General features: G+C 33.5%; 1 protein-coding gene across 1 annotated transcript; it reads right to left on the bottom strand.

Moving 5' to 3' along the window:
* Window positions 1-13,838: 13,838 nt before the first annotated feature.
* LOC130651520 (zinc metalloproteinase nas-14-like) lies at window positions 13,839-17,203 on the bottom strand. The gene is made up of 10 exons (XM_057456061.1): window positions 17,139-17,203; window positions 17,041-17,048; window positions 16,737-16,799; window positions 16,269-16,412; window positions 15,901-16,027; window positions 15,352-15,542; window positions 15,040-15,121; window positions 14,953-14,983; window positions 14,222-14,900; window positions 13,839-14,131 (listed from the first exon to the last, which is right to left on the bottom strand). The coding sequence occupies exons 1-10, from the start codon at window positions 17,201-17,203 to the stop codon at window positions 13,839-13,841; spliced, it is 1,683 nt and encodes a 560-aa protein (XP_057312044.1).
* Between the last annotated feature and the right edge of the window lie 277 nt (window positions 17,204-17,480).

Here is a 17,480-nt window from a genome sequence, read left to right as displayed (position 1 = left end):
TTTTTCATTCTTTCCAAAAGTATACTGATATCTTATCTGTATAATTAAAAGTTACATCACATGTACCGCCCAAAAAATTAAATGATTAAAAGCATTTTTGTCTAATTGGCGAAAAAGCGAAAACACGCAATTTTAATAAACTAGTCATTAGCAATTGGAAATTTTCACAATTGGTCGCCCGTCTTACATATTTCTAGCATCGTTATTTCGCGTATTTTCGCCGCCTGTTTACATAAAAGTTGAGCAACTTGCTTTGACTGGGGTTATTACTTTAATTATGCGTGCGAAAATAATGACGTTTTTTATTAAAAGAAACCCCAGTTTTTAAAATGGCTCCCAGACAGATAGACAGATAGAAAGACAGACGGACAAAAAGTATTATTTATTAGATTTATCAGTTCTTAAAAAAATCTTGCGATAACCATCGGGTATCAGGGTTTAATGTGTTTTCTGCCGACCAAACAACAATATTAGCTGTTTTCCACACAAGTTAGGCAACACCTCTGGAAAATTCATTCAAAGTAAATTAAACTTTTTAAATAACTAAACGATATAAGCATCGCTAATTATAATGCAGAATAAGTTAAATATTTTTTCAGAAAAGAAATGCACTCATATATCATTTCAGATGACGAAACGTATAGCTGCTTCTCCCTAAGTCTTTTTGGTATAAACCCCGTACAATAAATTTTGGCTAGGGGGAGATTGGCGCAATGAGGATAAAACGCAAACTATTATAAAGCACCAACTACGTCTTGCCATGATGCATGACGGGACCGCATGATACACGAACGGGCACGTATTTTAACAAACGGGCACGTATGATACATGGACAGGCACGTATGATACATGAACGGGCACGTATGTCAACGTCACTTGCACCGTTAAGTAAAGCATGTTAATTAGGAAATAGTTCACCAAAAAATCAATTAAAAAATCCTTTACTACACATGACAAAAAAGCACGCAAAATCCAAGGATGGTAAAAAGGACATATTTTCGTCAGACTTGTGGTAGAAGTGCGATTTAGCTCAAAGTAAACTTATAACGGTGCGACACGATTCAGTGCTAGGTTTGTTTCTTAGGAATGTTTACATGAGTCCATTTCGAGCAAAATGAAACGCACGTGTGATCTCTAACTTCGCTTCAAATTGACAGAAGTATAATTTTATGTAAGATGTTTAACCCCTAAACCCTTGCTTTCGATCATAGCGTTTATTTGAAATTCACAGAAACAAAAAATTCGACCCTTTGCAGTCACGTCCGAAATTGAATTCGACCCTCAGAATATAGGAAACCCAAAAAACCCAAACTATACTTGGAAATTATAGAGACATGTTCGCACGGAAGCTATTTTTGTTTCTATGTTTCTACGTCGCCACAGGGGAAATTTGTAAATTACTAATTTGCCATCGTCCACAAGTGCATTAATTAAAAAGTAAAGATTGTAACTTAGGTTCAATTTCCATATTTTTATTGGAGGTTGTCCTTTGGCTGCAAGAAAATCAATCCAATTATAATTCTAATTGGAGTGACGTAATAAACAAAAAAATGAATTAAAGTTCTATATTTACTGAATTGTTGATCAAAATTCTACATACGCAAATGTTTATTGTTTCTCTGACAATTCCTGTTTAGCAAAAAGAAAAAAAATTCCCAGCGTTTAGAGGTAAGCAAGGTCACATATTTGCCTCACTTATTCGTCCTTAAAAATAAGATTTTTAATTTTTCACACCCTCAATACATCTGCCCTCTTGTACAACATGTTCGACTGCAATTTTGTAGCACGCGATGTTTGTTTACCTGATCCGCCATGTTGCAATTGACATTCCTACAATTCAATGCTCTGTCTCGGAAGTTTAAGCATTTTTCTTGAGTGGTACCAGAACAAGTATTGCACGTGGAAAGACAAGTCTTTGAATGATCGGAACAGTGTTTATTTGTATTCAAAGCGACAAGTCGACACCAGACCTCTTTGTCTCCGCAAACTAAACAGATATAGCAAATAAATAACTTTCAAAAATGGTGTTCGTTACGTAGTTACTGAATCCGTAAAATGATTAAAAAAACCTTTAGCAGTAAGATGGCTCATAATATCGAGACAGCATGCCATGTGAGCTATAAGAAGTCCTCAAAATCTCCCTATTTTAACGGCTCTACAGGTTAAAACACAAATAACATCATTTTTGTTTTGTTTTGGAAAGGAGGAATAACAAAAATTACCTGCGCCTATAGGGAGCATTGTCGTGGTTGTTAACATTGATCTCCTTGTTATTGTTGTTGTTGTTGTTGTAATCGGTCGTTTTACAGTTGTTGTCGCTAACGTCGTTCTTTTTACCGGCGATGCTGTCGAAGTTGTTGTAGTTGTTGCTTTAGTCGCCGTCGTGGTCGTCGTCATGGTGGTTATTCTAATTTCTCCGCCACATTTACCGCATCTTTTACGGCAATAAATTCTTCCCAGAACCGTCTTAGTACAGTAAATATTTCTCGAGTGCCCGTAGGTTGTAGGAATAATGGAACACCATCGTGAAGTATCACGGCAATCTGAAAAAAGTAAAAGCAGATTATTTGTTTGGACAAATACGGATATTTTTATCATGTGACTTCTTAAAACAACTACGTGGTAAATTTATAGTGATTTTTTTCATTTTTAAGGTTAAGCGCAATCTGATAATTTCCTACCTTGCGATTTCCCAACACAAAACAATCCTGCCAAAAAAAATATCAAAAAATTCATTTTTAATGAATTTCAAAATTTGCAATCTTGGATGCGCATGCTAGTCCTTCGCTAGATAAGATACAGTCTTTAAATTATATATTCTAAAAAAAAAATTCGTAAATTGTTATAAACAAAGTTAAACGCAAAATAGTTATGTAAGTTTAATTTGCGGTTAGAATGGCTATTAATTGCCTGGAGCCAATTGTAATTAATATAAACTGGCACGAAAAGGACATGTTTGATACAAATGTCAAACAATGTTTTACTGTTAGCTTATACTTTGTCAGTCAGCGACTCAACCCTTAGACTCCAATGACTATCTGCAGTTAAAGTAAACCTAAAAATATTTACCACGCAAACTCATGAGCGTCTAACTTTGAAGTATCGTCATGGGGGATTCTATAAAAAAGAATTAATTCGCTCGGCGGAGCCACGGAGTGTGTGAGGCGGGTATAAGCCATTTTGTAGAACCTGAAAGTGAAATAATACAATTTGAAGTTAATTGTAGCCAATCTGGACAGCTTAAGTTTAAAACGTATTTTTTCTCGCCGGTCCCAGCCATGACAGGGCCTCCTTAGATAGTTGGTTAGCCCCTTCATTTCCAAAATTAGTCCGCAGGGCCTGATTTAACCCCCCTCCTCTTCAGCAGTGCTTAACCCATGTATCAAATTCGCGTAATCTCAAGATAGAAACTAAAAATTTTGAAGTAGCTCATATCGTTTGTTCATACAATATATATTTCCAAAAAGAATACTTTTTGTTTAATATGCATGTGTTACACATGTTTTAAACATGGAGTAGGGTTTTATATGAATTAGGATTATACTTACAATCCAATTGATGCGAGTTTTTATCAGTACTAAAGAAATGTCTTCAACACTATACAATAAGTTGTTGTTTGGGTATACTTTCGAACAATATAAAATGCTAGTGTTTTTATTTTAACAACAAAACTATGAATATAAAAGAAGGGGAAGTGGAGCAATTAATCTGGCAGAGGAAGGCCCGGAATACGTTACACAGGTAAAATAAACAAAATATATTATAATTTGTACCAACGCTGTTCAAACCCTAAAAAAACTAAAACAAGTTTATATGAACATAGCTTTTATCTAATCTTAGCTCTTGTTTGGAAAAAAAGAAATATTTTATTTTACCCGCCATGGCCAATTTAAAAGTTTCAGATAACCAGTTTAATCGATTCTAATTGGTTTTTTTTCTGGTGCAACTTATTGAGATTCTAGCGTAAACATCCTGATCGAAATCATGATGACCGACTTAATGGTCACACATACTAAACAATAGATGGCCACAACCAACGAAGTTAGGGTTTTTTGAAAGATTGCTGGGGTTACAAAGATATTTTGATAACGACATTTTGCATATAATAATAAAATATATTTTCCTATATAAAAAAGTACATTCATGATTGTCAAAGTACTTATAAATAAAGATAACATTAGATAATTAAAAACTATAAGTTATACCCAATTAAAATTTTGCTATTGGTATAAAATAAATAAGAAAGTGTCTATTCAATGTTGGCCAGACATCATTGCAACACACTTTCGTATTAGTGTATTTTAATTGTAGAGTTGTCCTCTTGAGCAACATGTACGGGTACATCTTTGTAACACACCATGTCTCTCCTGAGGATCAGCCAAGTTACAGTTGACACTTGCACAATTAAGAGCTCTGTCTCGGAAGTTTAAACATCTTTCTTGTTCAGAACCATTACATGCACCGCAAGTAGCAAGGCAGGTCGAAGCGTGGGCAGAGCAGTGTTTGTTTGTATCCATGGCAACGACTCGACACCATACTTCTCTGTCTCCACATGCTAGAGGAAAGAAATACAGTTTAGATGCATGCTGCGCTGAAGTGTTAACGGTAAATAGAATCTCAAGGAGCAAGGTTATTTTTCGAAACGCATAAATCCATATATTCGTAGTCAGGTGGGAGGGGGCAAAAATGAAAAAGATTCTTACCAAGATTTGACGGAAGAATTGTCGTGGTTGTTTGTCTTGTTCGTCTTGTGGTTGTAGTTGAAGTTGGGCGTCTTGTTGTCGTTGTTGTCGTTGTTGTCGTTGGTCGCCTGGTTGTTGTTGTCGTTGGTCGCCTTGTTGTCGTTGTTGTCGAACTTCGGGTAGTTGTTGTTGTTGTTGGACGTCTTGTTGTAGTAGTTGTCGTGGTCCTTGGCCGTCTTGTTGTAGTTGTTGTCGTTGGTCGCCTTGTCGTGGTGGTTGAGGAAGATGTTGGACGTCTTGTGGTAGTTGATGTAGTTATTATTACACCGTTGCATCTGCCACATGTCCTGTGACAGTATAATCTTGCCCAGTACTTTTGTTGGCAGTAGAACAATTTAAGAGCGCTGTTTCCAACGGGAATGTATTGACAAAATTGGTGGGTATCTTGACACTCTAAAATAATAAATGCGCATTATATACTAAGTCCGAATGCTTTTATCTTCATATAAGCCTGACTTTCTACATTAAGAATTACCTAAACTTTTTTGGAATGTTGAAATAACAAAACGAGTGAGTTTCAATAGTAAAATGTAAACCTTTTCTAACATAGCAGAGCGTTCTTACAAAATCTAACGCGATAACGTGGTTGTAACAAGCATGCGTACAAACTGACTCAACATGAAAATTTATGGAGAATTTAAACAGATAATTAAGAGCACTTGTAAAAACTCGCTTACCTTGAGCCCTCACGGTATAGAACACTGCTGCGACAATTAATAGATACATTGACAGAAAATTCATCTTCTCAAACGTCTTTGAAATTAAAAATCTTCCTGTCTTTATCTTCGCTGTGTGTTGTTTTCGTGATCTTTCAAGATGTTAAACTTCGCTTCAACTGATGAATTTCAAATTCAAGTCGCCCCTTTTTATACCATCCCAGGAGGAAATGATACAAAAGCAACATTAGTTCTTAGACTACACAAAAGGCTATCGATTCGTAACAGTAATTTAATTCGTAATTATATTTTGATGGTCTTGGATTGTACTAATGACAATAGGAAGATGCAGATTCACCGGACACAAATCAGATTTGGCAAAGGAAATCGTTATGGCGAGCTAAGGATACTGTCAATGTTTTACAGACTAATGTAACTGATTACTCATCATACTATCAACGAATATCAGTTTTTTAATATTTTCCAACTACTTCACGTTTCACATTGTTAAGTTTACCTTATATATGTTCTTTTTTCATGTGCTTCTATTTTCTTATGAAAAGTTATTTGCAATTTAGAAAATCTCAAGATATACAACACAACGAGTTATTAGCTATGAAAAGTATAACCAAGACAAGGTTATACAATCTTTTGCCATGCTCAATCTCTCAGTTGTTTTTCGAAGGATTTTTTTCAAGGTTTTCAGTTCATTTAAAAGGACGTGTAATATTGCTTTTAATTAGATTTGCGTCAAAATTTTTAGCTTCTTCTTTTAGATTAATGGTATAGATAATCTATGATGAACATAAACCTATTTTTGACTGTTGACGATTTTTTTCATTGCAGCAAACATCTCAATCTGCAGATAATACAAATCATTTCCTAAACTAAATTGTCAAACATATTAAGGTTGGCCTCACCGACAGTACAGCTAACAATTCTTTTGCTTGACGTATAACTTATTTTTACTTGAACAAAGCAAAAATTGATTTGCAGCGGATGATATAGATTGATAAGCAGGAGATAGTAATGGTAATTACCATATAAAGTAGCTCTTGTTGTCTTGAAAAGTATTTTGTCTCACAAACAATTAATATATGCAATGTCATAATGATTGTACAACTTTGGACGCCAATCATAGATCCTTCATCTATATGGCCCGATTAGATAGCTAAGATCACTTATAATTTTTGTTCCTTTATTTTATGTTGCAGTGAGGAAATATTTGGCGAGCCTCATTTGATGTTATTTTAACCTTTTTACCTACATTTCAAGGCATTAAATAATGTTTAAACCAGAAAATTTGAAAGCGAGGAATCCTTAACAATATTCTTGATTGCCCAAACGTCGTGATTATTTTAAAACGCTAGCCATTGTCGAAAAACTTCGTCTATAGCAAAATTCAACCAATGTATATTCATTTTATTTCTACCAATTGGTATTCTGTAGCTAATGAAAACGTTTCCGTAATCATTGACACGAAATATCGTTTTTCCGAATGCATAAAAGGAAAACGTGTATTTCTAAACACAAACAGTTTTCAAACTTGAACAATATAAATGAAACTTTGACTTTATCTAATCTTCAAATGAAATTGGTGGCCGTTTTGTATCATTATGATGACACAGTTAAGCAGACAGTTCTTTGGCGGGGAATGTGATAAGAAAAAGCTGTTATTGTTGTTGATGCTTATTTTGAAGTATTACCAAAACAGGGCACTGAAAATTTTTCTTTAATCATGGCGTGGATCTCTTTTCAACTGCATTTTGATTTTTAACAAAACGAACTACTCTAATTACACGATGGTTTAACGTAATAAAATGCAAAAAGTTTTGCTTGAGATAATTTTTTTAACATTTTCTGTATTAGAGCACAATGTTTTTTAAAGTCAACCAAAATGACAATTAGAAAGGTATTAATATTAATCAGGTCTTTTCACGTGTATATGTTACTTATAAAACCAGTTGGAAATCTAAAGTACAAAAGTTTGGTGTCTACTTCTCCACAACTGATATGAAATATACGTTAACAAAACAGTGCTAAATTTCCTGCTACAAAAAAATATGAAAATAAGTTTCGTGACAGCGCTTAATCCTTATTCGTGCCATTAATGACGCTAGCAAGCGTTCATGAAAGATGCGGGAGGAAATCTGTGGAACATCAATGCAGATTGTTGGAAATTATAGGAAATCCGAACTTGTGTGGTTTAATTAAGATGTTTATTAACTTTTTAATTGACAAGAGAGATGATGATGTTTCTGGATAAAACTGTGATTAATTCTTCATTATTTTTTGTCAACAGTTATCCCAATAATTGAACGTCACAAGAACTTGTTACTGCCAAAGAAGTCTTATTTATTTATTTGTTTATTTTTTTGTTTATTTTTTCATTCATTCATTCATTCATTTATTCATTCATACATTCATTCATTCATTCATTCATTCGTTCATTTATTCATTCATTCATTCATTCATTCATTCATTCATTCAATTATTCATTTATTCATTCATTCATTCATTCATTCATTTCAGTCATTTCAGTCATTCATTTATTCATTTATTTAGTTATTTTCTTAAACAAAAAACGAGTTCTTATCTGCAACCTACGAAGACTATGCAGCACTTCAATTTTCTACATGATGTAATTAAGCACCAACACTGTATGACTAAACGGTAAAGTAGAAACATAAGCGCGGCGAGTGTTGGCAAAGATTGTTCAGCTGTAATGCTGATGTATCCCAACTGTTGTAAACACTATGAAAAATAAAAATGCTTTCAGATTGTAATAGAAAAGTTGAATCACTGAATATGCCGTATAATAATCAAAGATAAAATTTTCTTAACCAAGTGTATTAAACATTAACAGTCAATTAAGGTTTCGTTATATTGTTTTTAGGTGGATATGACGTGGTTAATAGCTTCAGATGGCTAATTTAAGATAATGTATATGCTTATTAAAATGCTACAAGTATTAATATCAAAATTGCTTACTTGCGGTCAAAATGAAATTACCAGAAATTTAAATGAAGTCAGTTAGCACTGATATGAAATCAAAAAGCACGATAAAATGAAATAACATCGCATCTTGTTATACATGAGTAACGTATGAGTCACTGACGATTCATCAACAACACATCGATCAAACTTTTTTTGTAACTTAAACGCGACGGTTAGTTATAACCTGAATTTTTCTAACAAATTTGAAATGTGGAAAGGAGTGGTGAAAAGGGTATTTTGAAACAGTAAACACATTAAATGATTGAAAAGGTAATATCAGGATACACATAAACTATGCAGTTGACTTCTAGCAATGCTTATCATTTTCATGATTTTAATCGATGCTTTTGTCATGTTTTTCGTGGAACTATAACCCACGTCTTGCATTCTTTTCTGAAGTGACATTTGATAACTTTTTAAAAAATATTTGCATTCGTACTGTTTTTATTGTGTGATCATTAACTCCGGAATAATGCCTAAATGCTGCTGAAATTTAAGGAGACTGTTATTCCAACAAGGTTGGTGAGTTCGAAGCTATCAATGGCTTCAAAATTAAAAAAAAATGGTTAAGTGAGCTTTTAGCCTATACTATACTTCTACAAATAAACGTGACTTATATCAAAAAATTGAATGCGAAATATTAAATTGTGAGCTTAAATCATAGTTAGAAAAATTTTGATATGTCAAAATTATAAATTTTATATCGCCATCGCTACATTTATTCCACTTCCACGATTTTTTGAGGTTGAGGGGTATTATTTGATACAACATTATTAAAAAAGTTTACAATCTCAATTCCATAATGGAAACCGTGCTGATGGAGTCAACCTTTGACATTGCAGCAACGGCATGACGGAAACAGTAAAATATCTTGCTTTGTCATGTCACCCAAACTGGAACCTCAATGTTTCCTAAGTACTTACCCTAAAAATTCTGCAGTTTCATCCAGGAATGTAATTAAGAGTCTCTTTTCACTTTTGGCACAACCAAGCAGTGCATTGATAAATACGTTTTGGTCACGATCATATTTCATTCTTTCTAACTCACGATCAGATAAAACACAGAACATTTTTATAAACTTACGCAAGAAATCTTTATCACGGCAATCTACGGTTTTCTTTCAAAGCACTAAATTGTGTGGAATTCGGTGTGATATGGCAAATGAATTGCACATGAGAAGCAGGTACGGTTTGAAGTAACTATGGATAGGTAAATATAACATATCTATACTTATCATAAAAACATTAGGCCCTAAGAGAATTGTTGAAGAAACTAAGAATTATCTTGTATGTAATTTTAGGCCAAAAATAACTTTTTAAAAGCAAATATTTTATTAACCCTTTTAGGATTAATTAAATCTAAGGGTGAAATTATAAATTATGAAAAATGCACACATTTAAATGCAATGACATTGGCCCTTTCCTTGTGGCTAGTATAAAATAGGAATTTAGCAGCAATCAATCAGGTTAATTATGATATGGTAATTAAGAGGTTAAATTTTAAGTTAGTTTAGCGGTCAGCTCATCAATTTCTCAAATCTAATATGCACAAAAATGTTAATCTAAAGGAGTACCCATTAATATTTCTTCAGCTGTTCTTTGAAGAGTGTTCAGGACTTATGTCTGTTAGAATTATGAATATTGAAAAGAGAATGTTTGTTTTACTTTCCTCATTAGCACTTACCAGAACGTCGTGGTATCGTAGTTAATCTTTTAGGCTTGTAATCTAGCTGTAAATACAGTCCAAAATCCATCGCACTTTTAATTAGTAATAAACTAAGACCTCTCTAGTGATTCCGATTTAAAGTAAAAGGAAAGTCAAAGCAATCTCTTTAAGTTATTGCGTAGGCAAGTTCTATATTAGATTCACACACTTTGAACTTTAAGTTCATTTTTCAATGTTCAGAGCTAACTTTTGTAACTCTTAACTCTTAAAACTCTTAAAATGCAGGCGCGCTGAGAGTGTGACTAGCGACTTTTTAACGCTGTATGCCTGGCCTATGTGTGTTCAAAAGTAGCGAATTTGCAACCAACCGGCTGCAGTGCATTGACTGTTTGACACTTTTGTCTATATTTAAAAAGTGAAGAATTAAACTGCCTACGTCTCAAAATTATCGTCAAAAATTGTAGATTACGCCTAATTCTGCAATTTAAAATGGTAGTTTACTTTTTCCTTATGATATATTTGTATAAATATTTTAAATTTTGTCGACAGATTTTCCATTTCCACTATCCAACACAGCCTAGTTTTCGAAGACTTCCAGATTTAAAGAACAGCGACTTATTTACTTTCTTGCGAAAAATAGAAATTATATATTTTTTTTCAGTCAATATTTTTTCAAAAAAATAAATTGTAGTTGGACTTTGTTTAGATGTAAACTCTTCCTTAACCAGAGAAATATTTTTTTATCCAAATGTAAATTTAATTTTTTAACCCTATTCGGTCCGGGGTTTTATGGCGGCAAAAATTTTTTGTTTGCGTCAGCACAAATTCTGTGACGTCATCAAAAGCTTGAAATTTGTTAAAAATGCCACCATCTCTTTAAAATAAAATTACTTAAGTTCTGAAGTGAATTATTATATTCTGTTTAAAGTTTCTGAAAGCTATAATAAAGTTACAGAAGAGTCTCCATAACTCGAACGGCCAGGGGGAAAAGGAAACCGTTCGAGTTAAGGAGACGTTCGAGTAGTAGAGGTTTTCAAGTTTTTTCAAAATTTTTCCCTTATCTGCCTACCAGATGAACAAAAACAGTATATTAAGTACGTAGTCTTACTTATTGGGGGTTCTGGGTTGGTGAAATACAAAAACAGAGCGTTTTAGTTGCTTTTTGCTCAAATTTTTCGAAAAAAATCAGTTATAATTGATTGTTTACAAGTATCATCATAATCTCGTTTGATGTTTTTATTTAAGTCCTTTAGGGAAGCCAACATTTCTTCTCCAAATTTCGAGAAAACGCTTTGGAGCAGTTCCTTTTTCAAGCTCTTTGAGGGTACTGTATTTTATTTTACAGGACTTGTTATCGGCTCTACTTCTTTTTGACCCTGCCACAGACGCCCTTGTCAGATTGCTATGAAATTCTGTTTTTGAAAATTGGTTGAGAAAGCGTTGTCGTTCGAAACACAAACAAAACATTCGAATCATGCATTCGAACAATATAAGGCCCACAACACACGTAAACATTAAAATATGAAAATGATAAAGAGTTAAATGATCAGGAAAACTTATCAATTTTTTTCAAAATGCCACAAAATTCGAGTTATGGAGTCAAAAACCTTCAAGGGACAAAATAATCTGTTCGACTTAAGGGAACATTCGAGTTATGGAGGTTCGAGTAGTAGAGGTTTTTTTATAAGAGTTTATTAGGAAACTTTCACGGTGCCAACGAATTCGTTCGAGTTAAGGAGACGTTCGAGTAATAAAGGTTCGAGTTATGGAGACTCTACTGTATTTAACATATTTTCCAGTTTTTACTTTGATCACATGTAAAGTTGCCAAAAATTGCCTGAAAATCCATTTTTCCGATTTTTGGTTAAAATCTGAAAAAATTGGGTAATCGGATTAATGACGTGTCCAAATTATAGAAAATGATTCTTCTTGATGAAACAAAGTTTTGTTGTAAGTTTCAACTTCTAAGGATTATTCTAACAAAAATTATTATACTTTTCCCATAATAAGGGTTTCACAGAGATTTAGAGGGGTAATTTCGAGTAATAGCCAACATAAAACCGTCCAAAAAGCATGGGACCTAAAAATCTGGCATGAAGGTGTCTAATAGACAAATATTAAAACTTAATAAACATCATAGCCATGCAGGATAACGTTAAGGAATTGTTAAAGATAACCGTCGGGGGGGGGGGGGGGGGGGGGGGCGACCCATCCCCCCAAGCCGGATAGGGTTAAATGCAAAATTAAAGCGATAATAACTTTAAATGATTTTGATGTAAGCATTGATACAAAGTTTAAAACGAACTTCTCCATCTTCAATGTGTAAAGATTTCTTTGATGAGACACTTGCTGTGAAATGAGATAAAACTTAAAATATATAGTTGTTGCTTTATTTGTGATTTTTAGAAAGTTTGAGTATTAAAGTGAACAAGGTTGTTAATTTTGTTGTGTCTGAAAGCGTGTCATCTGGACAAATATTTACTTTGTTTATTTGTGTTTGCGTTTAAAGTTGCCATATTATTTTTGCCTTCGAACATTTCCATACTGACGATTAATAACGTTGCACATTAATCAAACGCTTTTGAACAAATAACAAACGCTTATTTTAATTATTATTGTTTCTTGTCCTTTTAATCCCTGTAAATATCACATGAACTAAAAGTTTAAGAAATTCAAAGCGCTTGTGATAATAGTGCTAGTGTAAAATTAAGGTTGAAAAGGCGCAAAAAAATCTTATATTTCATCTTAGAATAGCCCTTTTTAATATGGAACACCAAATTTTGGCAAAGGTTTAGTGTTATTTAAGTTTCTGTTGTATTTCAACTGTTCCTTACTTGTTGCGTGTTGCTGACTATTTACTTTGAAAACACCAATTGTAAGAGTTTACTTGCTTGCTCAGGCTCTACGTCAATTAAAATCAACCTTTTTTTAACAACGTTTTACGCCACATAAAACTCACATGCCCTCTACAACTGGAAAAGTCTCCAAAACTACTTCATTTTTTATAACCTTTCTATATTTTGTTCTTTTTCTATTTTTACTTACTTATTTACTTCAGGCTGACTGTTTATATTTTGGTTCTATTTTTAACGAGTTTAAGCTTTATGATGCTCATAAGACTACTCGTAAGCTCCTGAAAATCCACGGCAATTTAGACACCGCTACTTGCAGCTGCCATCTTTGTATCACAGACGGACAGTTGGGTATAATAAAAAAAATTAGTTGTGACCTTTATATATTGCATTTCGCGTTTCCGTTATAAACAGTCAAACAGACACAGCTACCATCTTTGGCTTACAGACGGACAGTTGGGTATAAAAACATAGCCTAATATATAATCGAAAAATTAACTGGGTCGCCCGTCCTTTATATATTGCATTTGTGTTTTCGTAACAGACAGACAAACAGACTGACGATGGCTATTATTGCAAAGATAGATGTTGCTTTTAAATAAGGCGTAGAAATAACGCAAAATAATAATAAAAATCTTTTGTTTTATACTTATTCAAGATATATTTGTATAATTACCGAATAGCTATAAATATTTAATAAATAAGATAAATTAATTGTTAGTCATAAAACTAGCTACATAGTGATAATAAGATTAGTACAAGAACAGTACGAAAAAGTCTAAGGAATAAACAAATGCATAATATCACAATAAAGGAAAGAATAGAATGGAATAAATATGCAATATATCGTTAAATTTAAAAGGTTTTTACAATGAGCTCGTGAGTAGTGCTACTTCTAACTAAATAAATTTTTGTCCAGTCTATAATTAACCATATCTATTTTGCCAATAATAAAGTTCACCTCTCTCACAGCATGTCCTTGCACATTCTTTTTTTGTCTTATATGTATAGTAAGAATAAGAATTGTAGGTGCATTTTCCTTGAGCTGCTTTCAATGCACAATCTGATGCTTTATCTCTAAGATTAAGGCAAATTTCACTCTTAGGACCAGTACAATCGCCACAACTTCGGGGACACCTTTCTCCGAAGTATTGTTGATGACATTTATTATCTGTCTTGTATCTTAGATTTATGCATACAGCTGAAAGGTCACCACATGCTATGAGAGAATGGTAGTAAAAAAATTAGTTAGTTAGTTAGTTATTAAAGAAAACCGAATTTAACGCAACAAAAAAGTTAAGTTATTTACCTTGCCCAGATGGGAGTGTTGTTGTCGTTGTTGTTGTCGGTTTTTTAGTTGTTGTAGTTGTTGTTGTTGGTCTTTTTGTTGTAGTTGTTGTTGTCGTTGTCGTAGTCGGTCTTTTAGTTGTTGTTGTTGTTGTTGTTGTTGTTGTTGTTGTTGGTCTTTTTGTGATCGTTTTTGTTGTCGTAGTTGGTCGTTTCGTAGTCGTTATTGTTGTTGGTCTTTTCGTAGTAGTTGTTGTTGTCGTTGTCGTAGTTGGCCGTTTCGTAGTCGTTATTGTTGTTGGTCTTTGCGTAGTAGTTGTTGTTGTCGTTGTCGTAGTTGGTCGTTTTGTAGTCGTTGTTGTTGTTGGCCTTTTTGTGGTAGTTGTTGTTGTCGATGTTGTAGTGGGTCGCTTTTTAGTTGTCGTTGTCGTCGTAGTGCTGCGTGTAGTTGACGTTTTTGTTGTCGGTATGGAGGGACATTTGTATATTGCATTCAGTTGATAAATGTCACTGGCTGTTAATACTTTCCCTCCTAGTTCTCGCGAGTAATCATCTTTCCAAGTAATTGTAGGTCTATGGTTTTTAGTGAAAGCGGTTCTAAACAAATAATTCTTAACTTTAGACCCAAAGCATTTTTCAACAACGGAAAAGAACAGATGGGCGTGTTCAGTGCATATTGAAGCTGTTGTTGTGCGCTTGTTCTAACTTGATGCGTCTTCGGTTTCAAAGAAGGCTAAACCAATCAACACAAACTCTGTTTAAAATGTCAAAGTTTGTGGCTTTGCTACCAATTTTTACTTCACGCAATGTAGTAAATATACGATTACATAAAGTACATACCTTTCATAATGCATAATACTGTTAGGATCATATGGTGTATTAAAACTATTGCCTAATTTTTTCTCAAAGTTGCCTTCACTCCCTGAAACAACAAAATATTTCAACGTAACACAAACAGCGTTGGTATTTTTTATTTAGGAGTTTCTCAGCAGTTACAGTAGGTGTGTATATAAAAAATGAAATTCCCTTGAATCAAAGTTTATACTATTTAACTTATTTTAAGGTTGACCTATTGCAAGGAAGAACATAGACATAAAGATTTTAATTTTTTTTTTTTAAAAAGCAACAGCTAAAACGAATAACATTTCTTACCGTTATGTATGTTCTCATAGTGTATAATAACATAATTGTCTCTGTCCGCTCTAGACTGCTCATGCCACATCCCTAACGCGTGCATAAGCTCATGAATAGCAAGATAATCTGCCAGGCAGTCGATTCTACGCAGTGACAAGTTTTGCTTTGAACCAGGTTTGTAAAAAACCTTTCCAACATAAGACCAACAACTAGAAGATAGAACAGAAAAGTATATCAACTGCAATAAAAGATTGTTTTTCTTCTTTTATTTAATATTTTATTATAAACTTAAAATTAGCTAGCTTCAAAGATGGTAATGTATTTCCCAAAATAAGCAGATTTTTTTCTTATCAGAGCTCTTTTTGACATCGTACAAAAGTAACGAAATAACCCAATTGGTAATAAGGGATATCGTAAAATGAAGCATGTGGTATATATTGGCGGTGTATACAAAATATATGAATTATATGAAATCATCCAGTGCTTAAAACATGGGAAGCGTTATTTGTCACTATCAGAAATATGCCTAAAATCTTAAGATCTTAATTCACAATACATTTTTCTTACCCAGAACCGTCGATGATGTTCAGATATGGAAAACTGGGTGGAGAACTATATTCCTGAAATCGAATACAGGTAACAGCCTCGATATCATGCATTGCCTTCTTTATCACAGTCTCTTTCTCAGCTTCAGCTAAAATAAATTAAATAATAGTTGCACAGTGCTAGATTAGTCTCTCCGAAGGAGAACTATGTTGTTGTGGTAACCTTTAGTGCGGGATTTTAAAGTTGAAGTTTCATTTCTTGTGCACTCCAAGCGAAACACATCGGAGAAATGCCCCCCCCCCCCCCCCCCCCAGAAGCAAGTAATGCAAAAAGCGTACAAGGGACATTCAGATCAAAAGAATAATAACTTAATCGAAATATCTACTTACAGAATGTGTTTTCAATCAAGTATGGCACAACGCCGTTTTCCCATCTGTATTCATCACCAATAATTGCAGCGTTGGAGACCCCAGCTGGCCTGTCCTCGTTGTTTCCCCTTATTCGTATGTCTCCTTGAACAATATTGTCCATTCCTGGAAAGAAGTATTATTAGTATTATAAAAATTATATAGAGCGCCATGCATATTTAAAAGACTGATTAAATGGATGATGTCAACAAATTTCTCAGTATCATAGATTTAAATATTCTAATGTTAATGGCAATGCTCATCGCAGCAGATTTTCCAGAAGCATTTTATATATATTTTTAACGCATCGTCAAAATGTTGTAAAATTGTAAAAAAACAAACCGGGATCAATCACACCGTTTTATACATATATGTAAATTGGTCAGCTAGGGAGATGAGCAAAATAATTCCTAGCTATAAAAATGAAATGTGATTTGATTCCAATTTTACCTTGATTCGCATTCTCTAGCTCTTTAAATAGTGAATTATCAGCAATAGGAAGACAAGTAGCAACTAGAAATAAACATTTTAAAAATCAATAAAAACATAGTTATAGCAGCATTATTCTATGAGTTAGAAATTATCAATTCAGAACGTCTCATTAAAAACACATTTAGCGTAACGTTGTCAATAACAGTTAGAACTGTGGCAAAAACAATACAACATTATTCAATTAAAGAAATGCAACAAGAAAAAGGCTGAGCTATACTATAGAAACAAAAAAAATGATAATTCCAGTTTTATATAAACTCACCATGAAAGCTAATTATAAATATAAAAACCTTCATCTTTACACGAGAAAACCTTTCTATACAAGTTGAATTGAAACAAAGTTATCTTCGCTGTGCTGACTTCAGCTTTTCTGATTTCTCCAACATATCAACCCTCGTATTTATACTACTTTTAGCATTCCCCATGTTTTCCGCGTCACATACCTAATCTGATTCCTTAATTACAAACATCCCCCAGTTAATTACGTTCAATTAGGGGTAATCAACACACAGCCGGATCATGTTGCTCACGTTACTATTTCTGCGTCCTGACAAATTCAAAAAAACAGGTGAAAACTTTATCATATTTTTTATCATGTATCTTCTAATGAATTTCCTAAAGGGTAACCGCAACGGAATTTTATTAGGAAATGACGGCATTTAAAGACACGATACAATTCTACAAGGACACGCTCTTTGTTGT

This window comes from Hydractinia symbiolongicarpus, chromosome 1 (genome assembly GCF_029227915.1).
Source record: "Hydractinia symbiolongicarpus strain clone_291-10 chromosome 1, HSymV2.1, whole genome shotgun sequence".
Taxonomy (NCBI): Eukaryota; Metazoa; Cnidaria; class Hydrozoa; order Anthoathecata; family Hydractiniidae; genus Hydractinia; species Hydractinia symbiolongicarpus.
The sequence above is the reverse complement of the archived record's forward strand: the minus strand, read 5'-3'. Positions and strand labels throughout refer to the sequence as shown.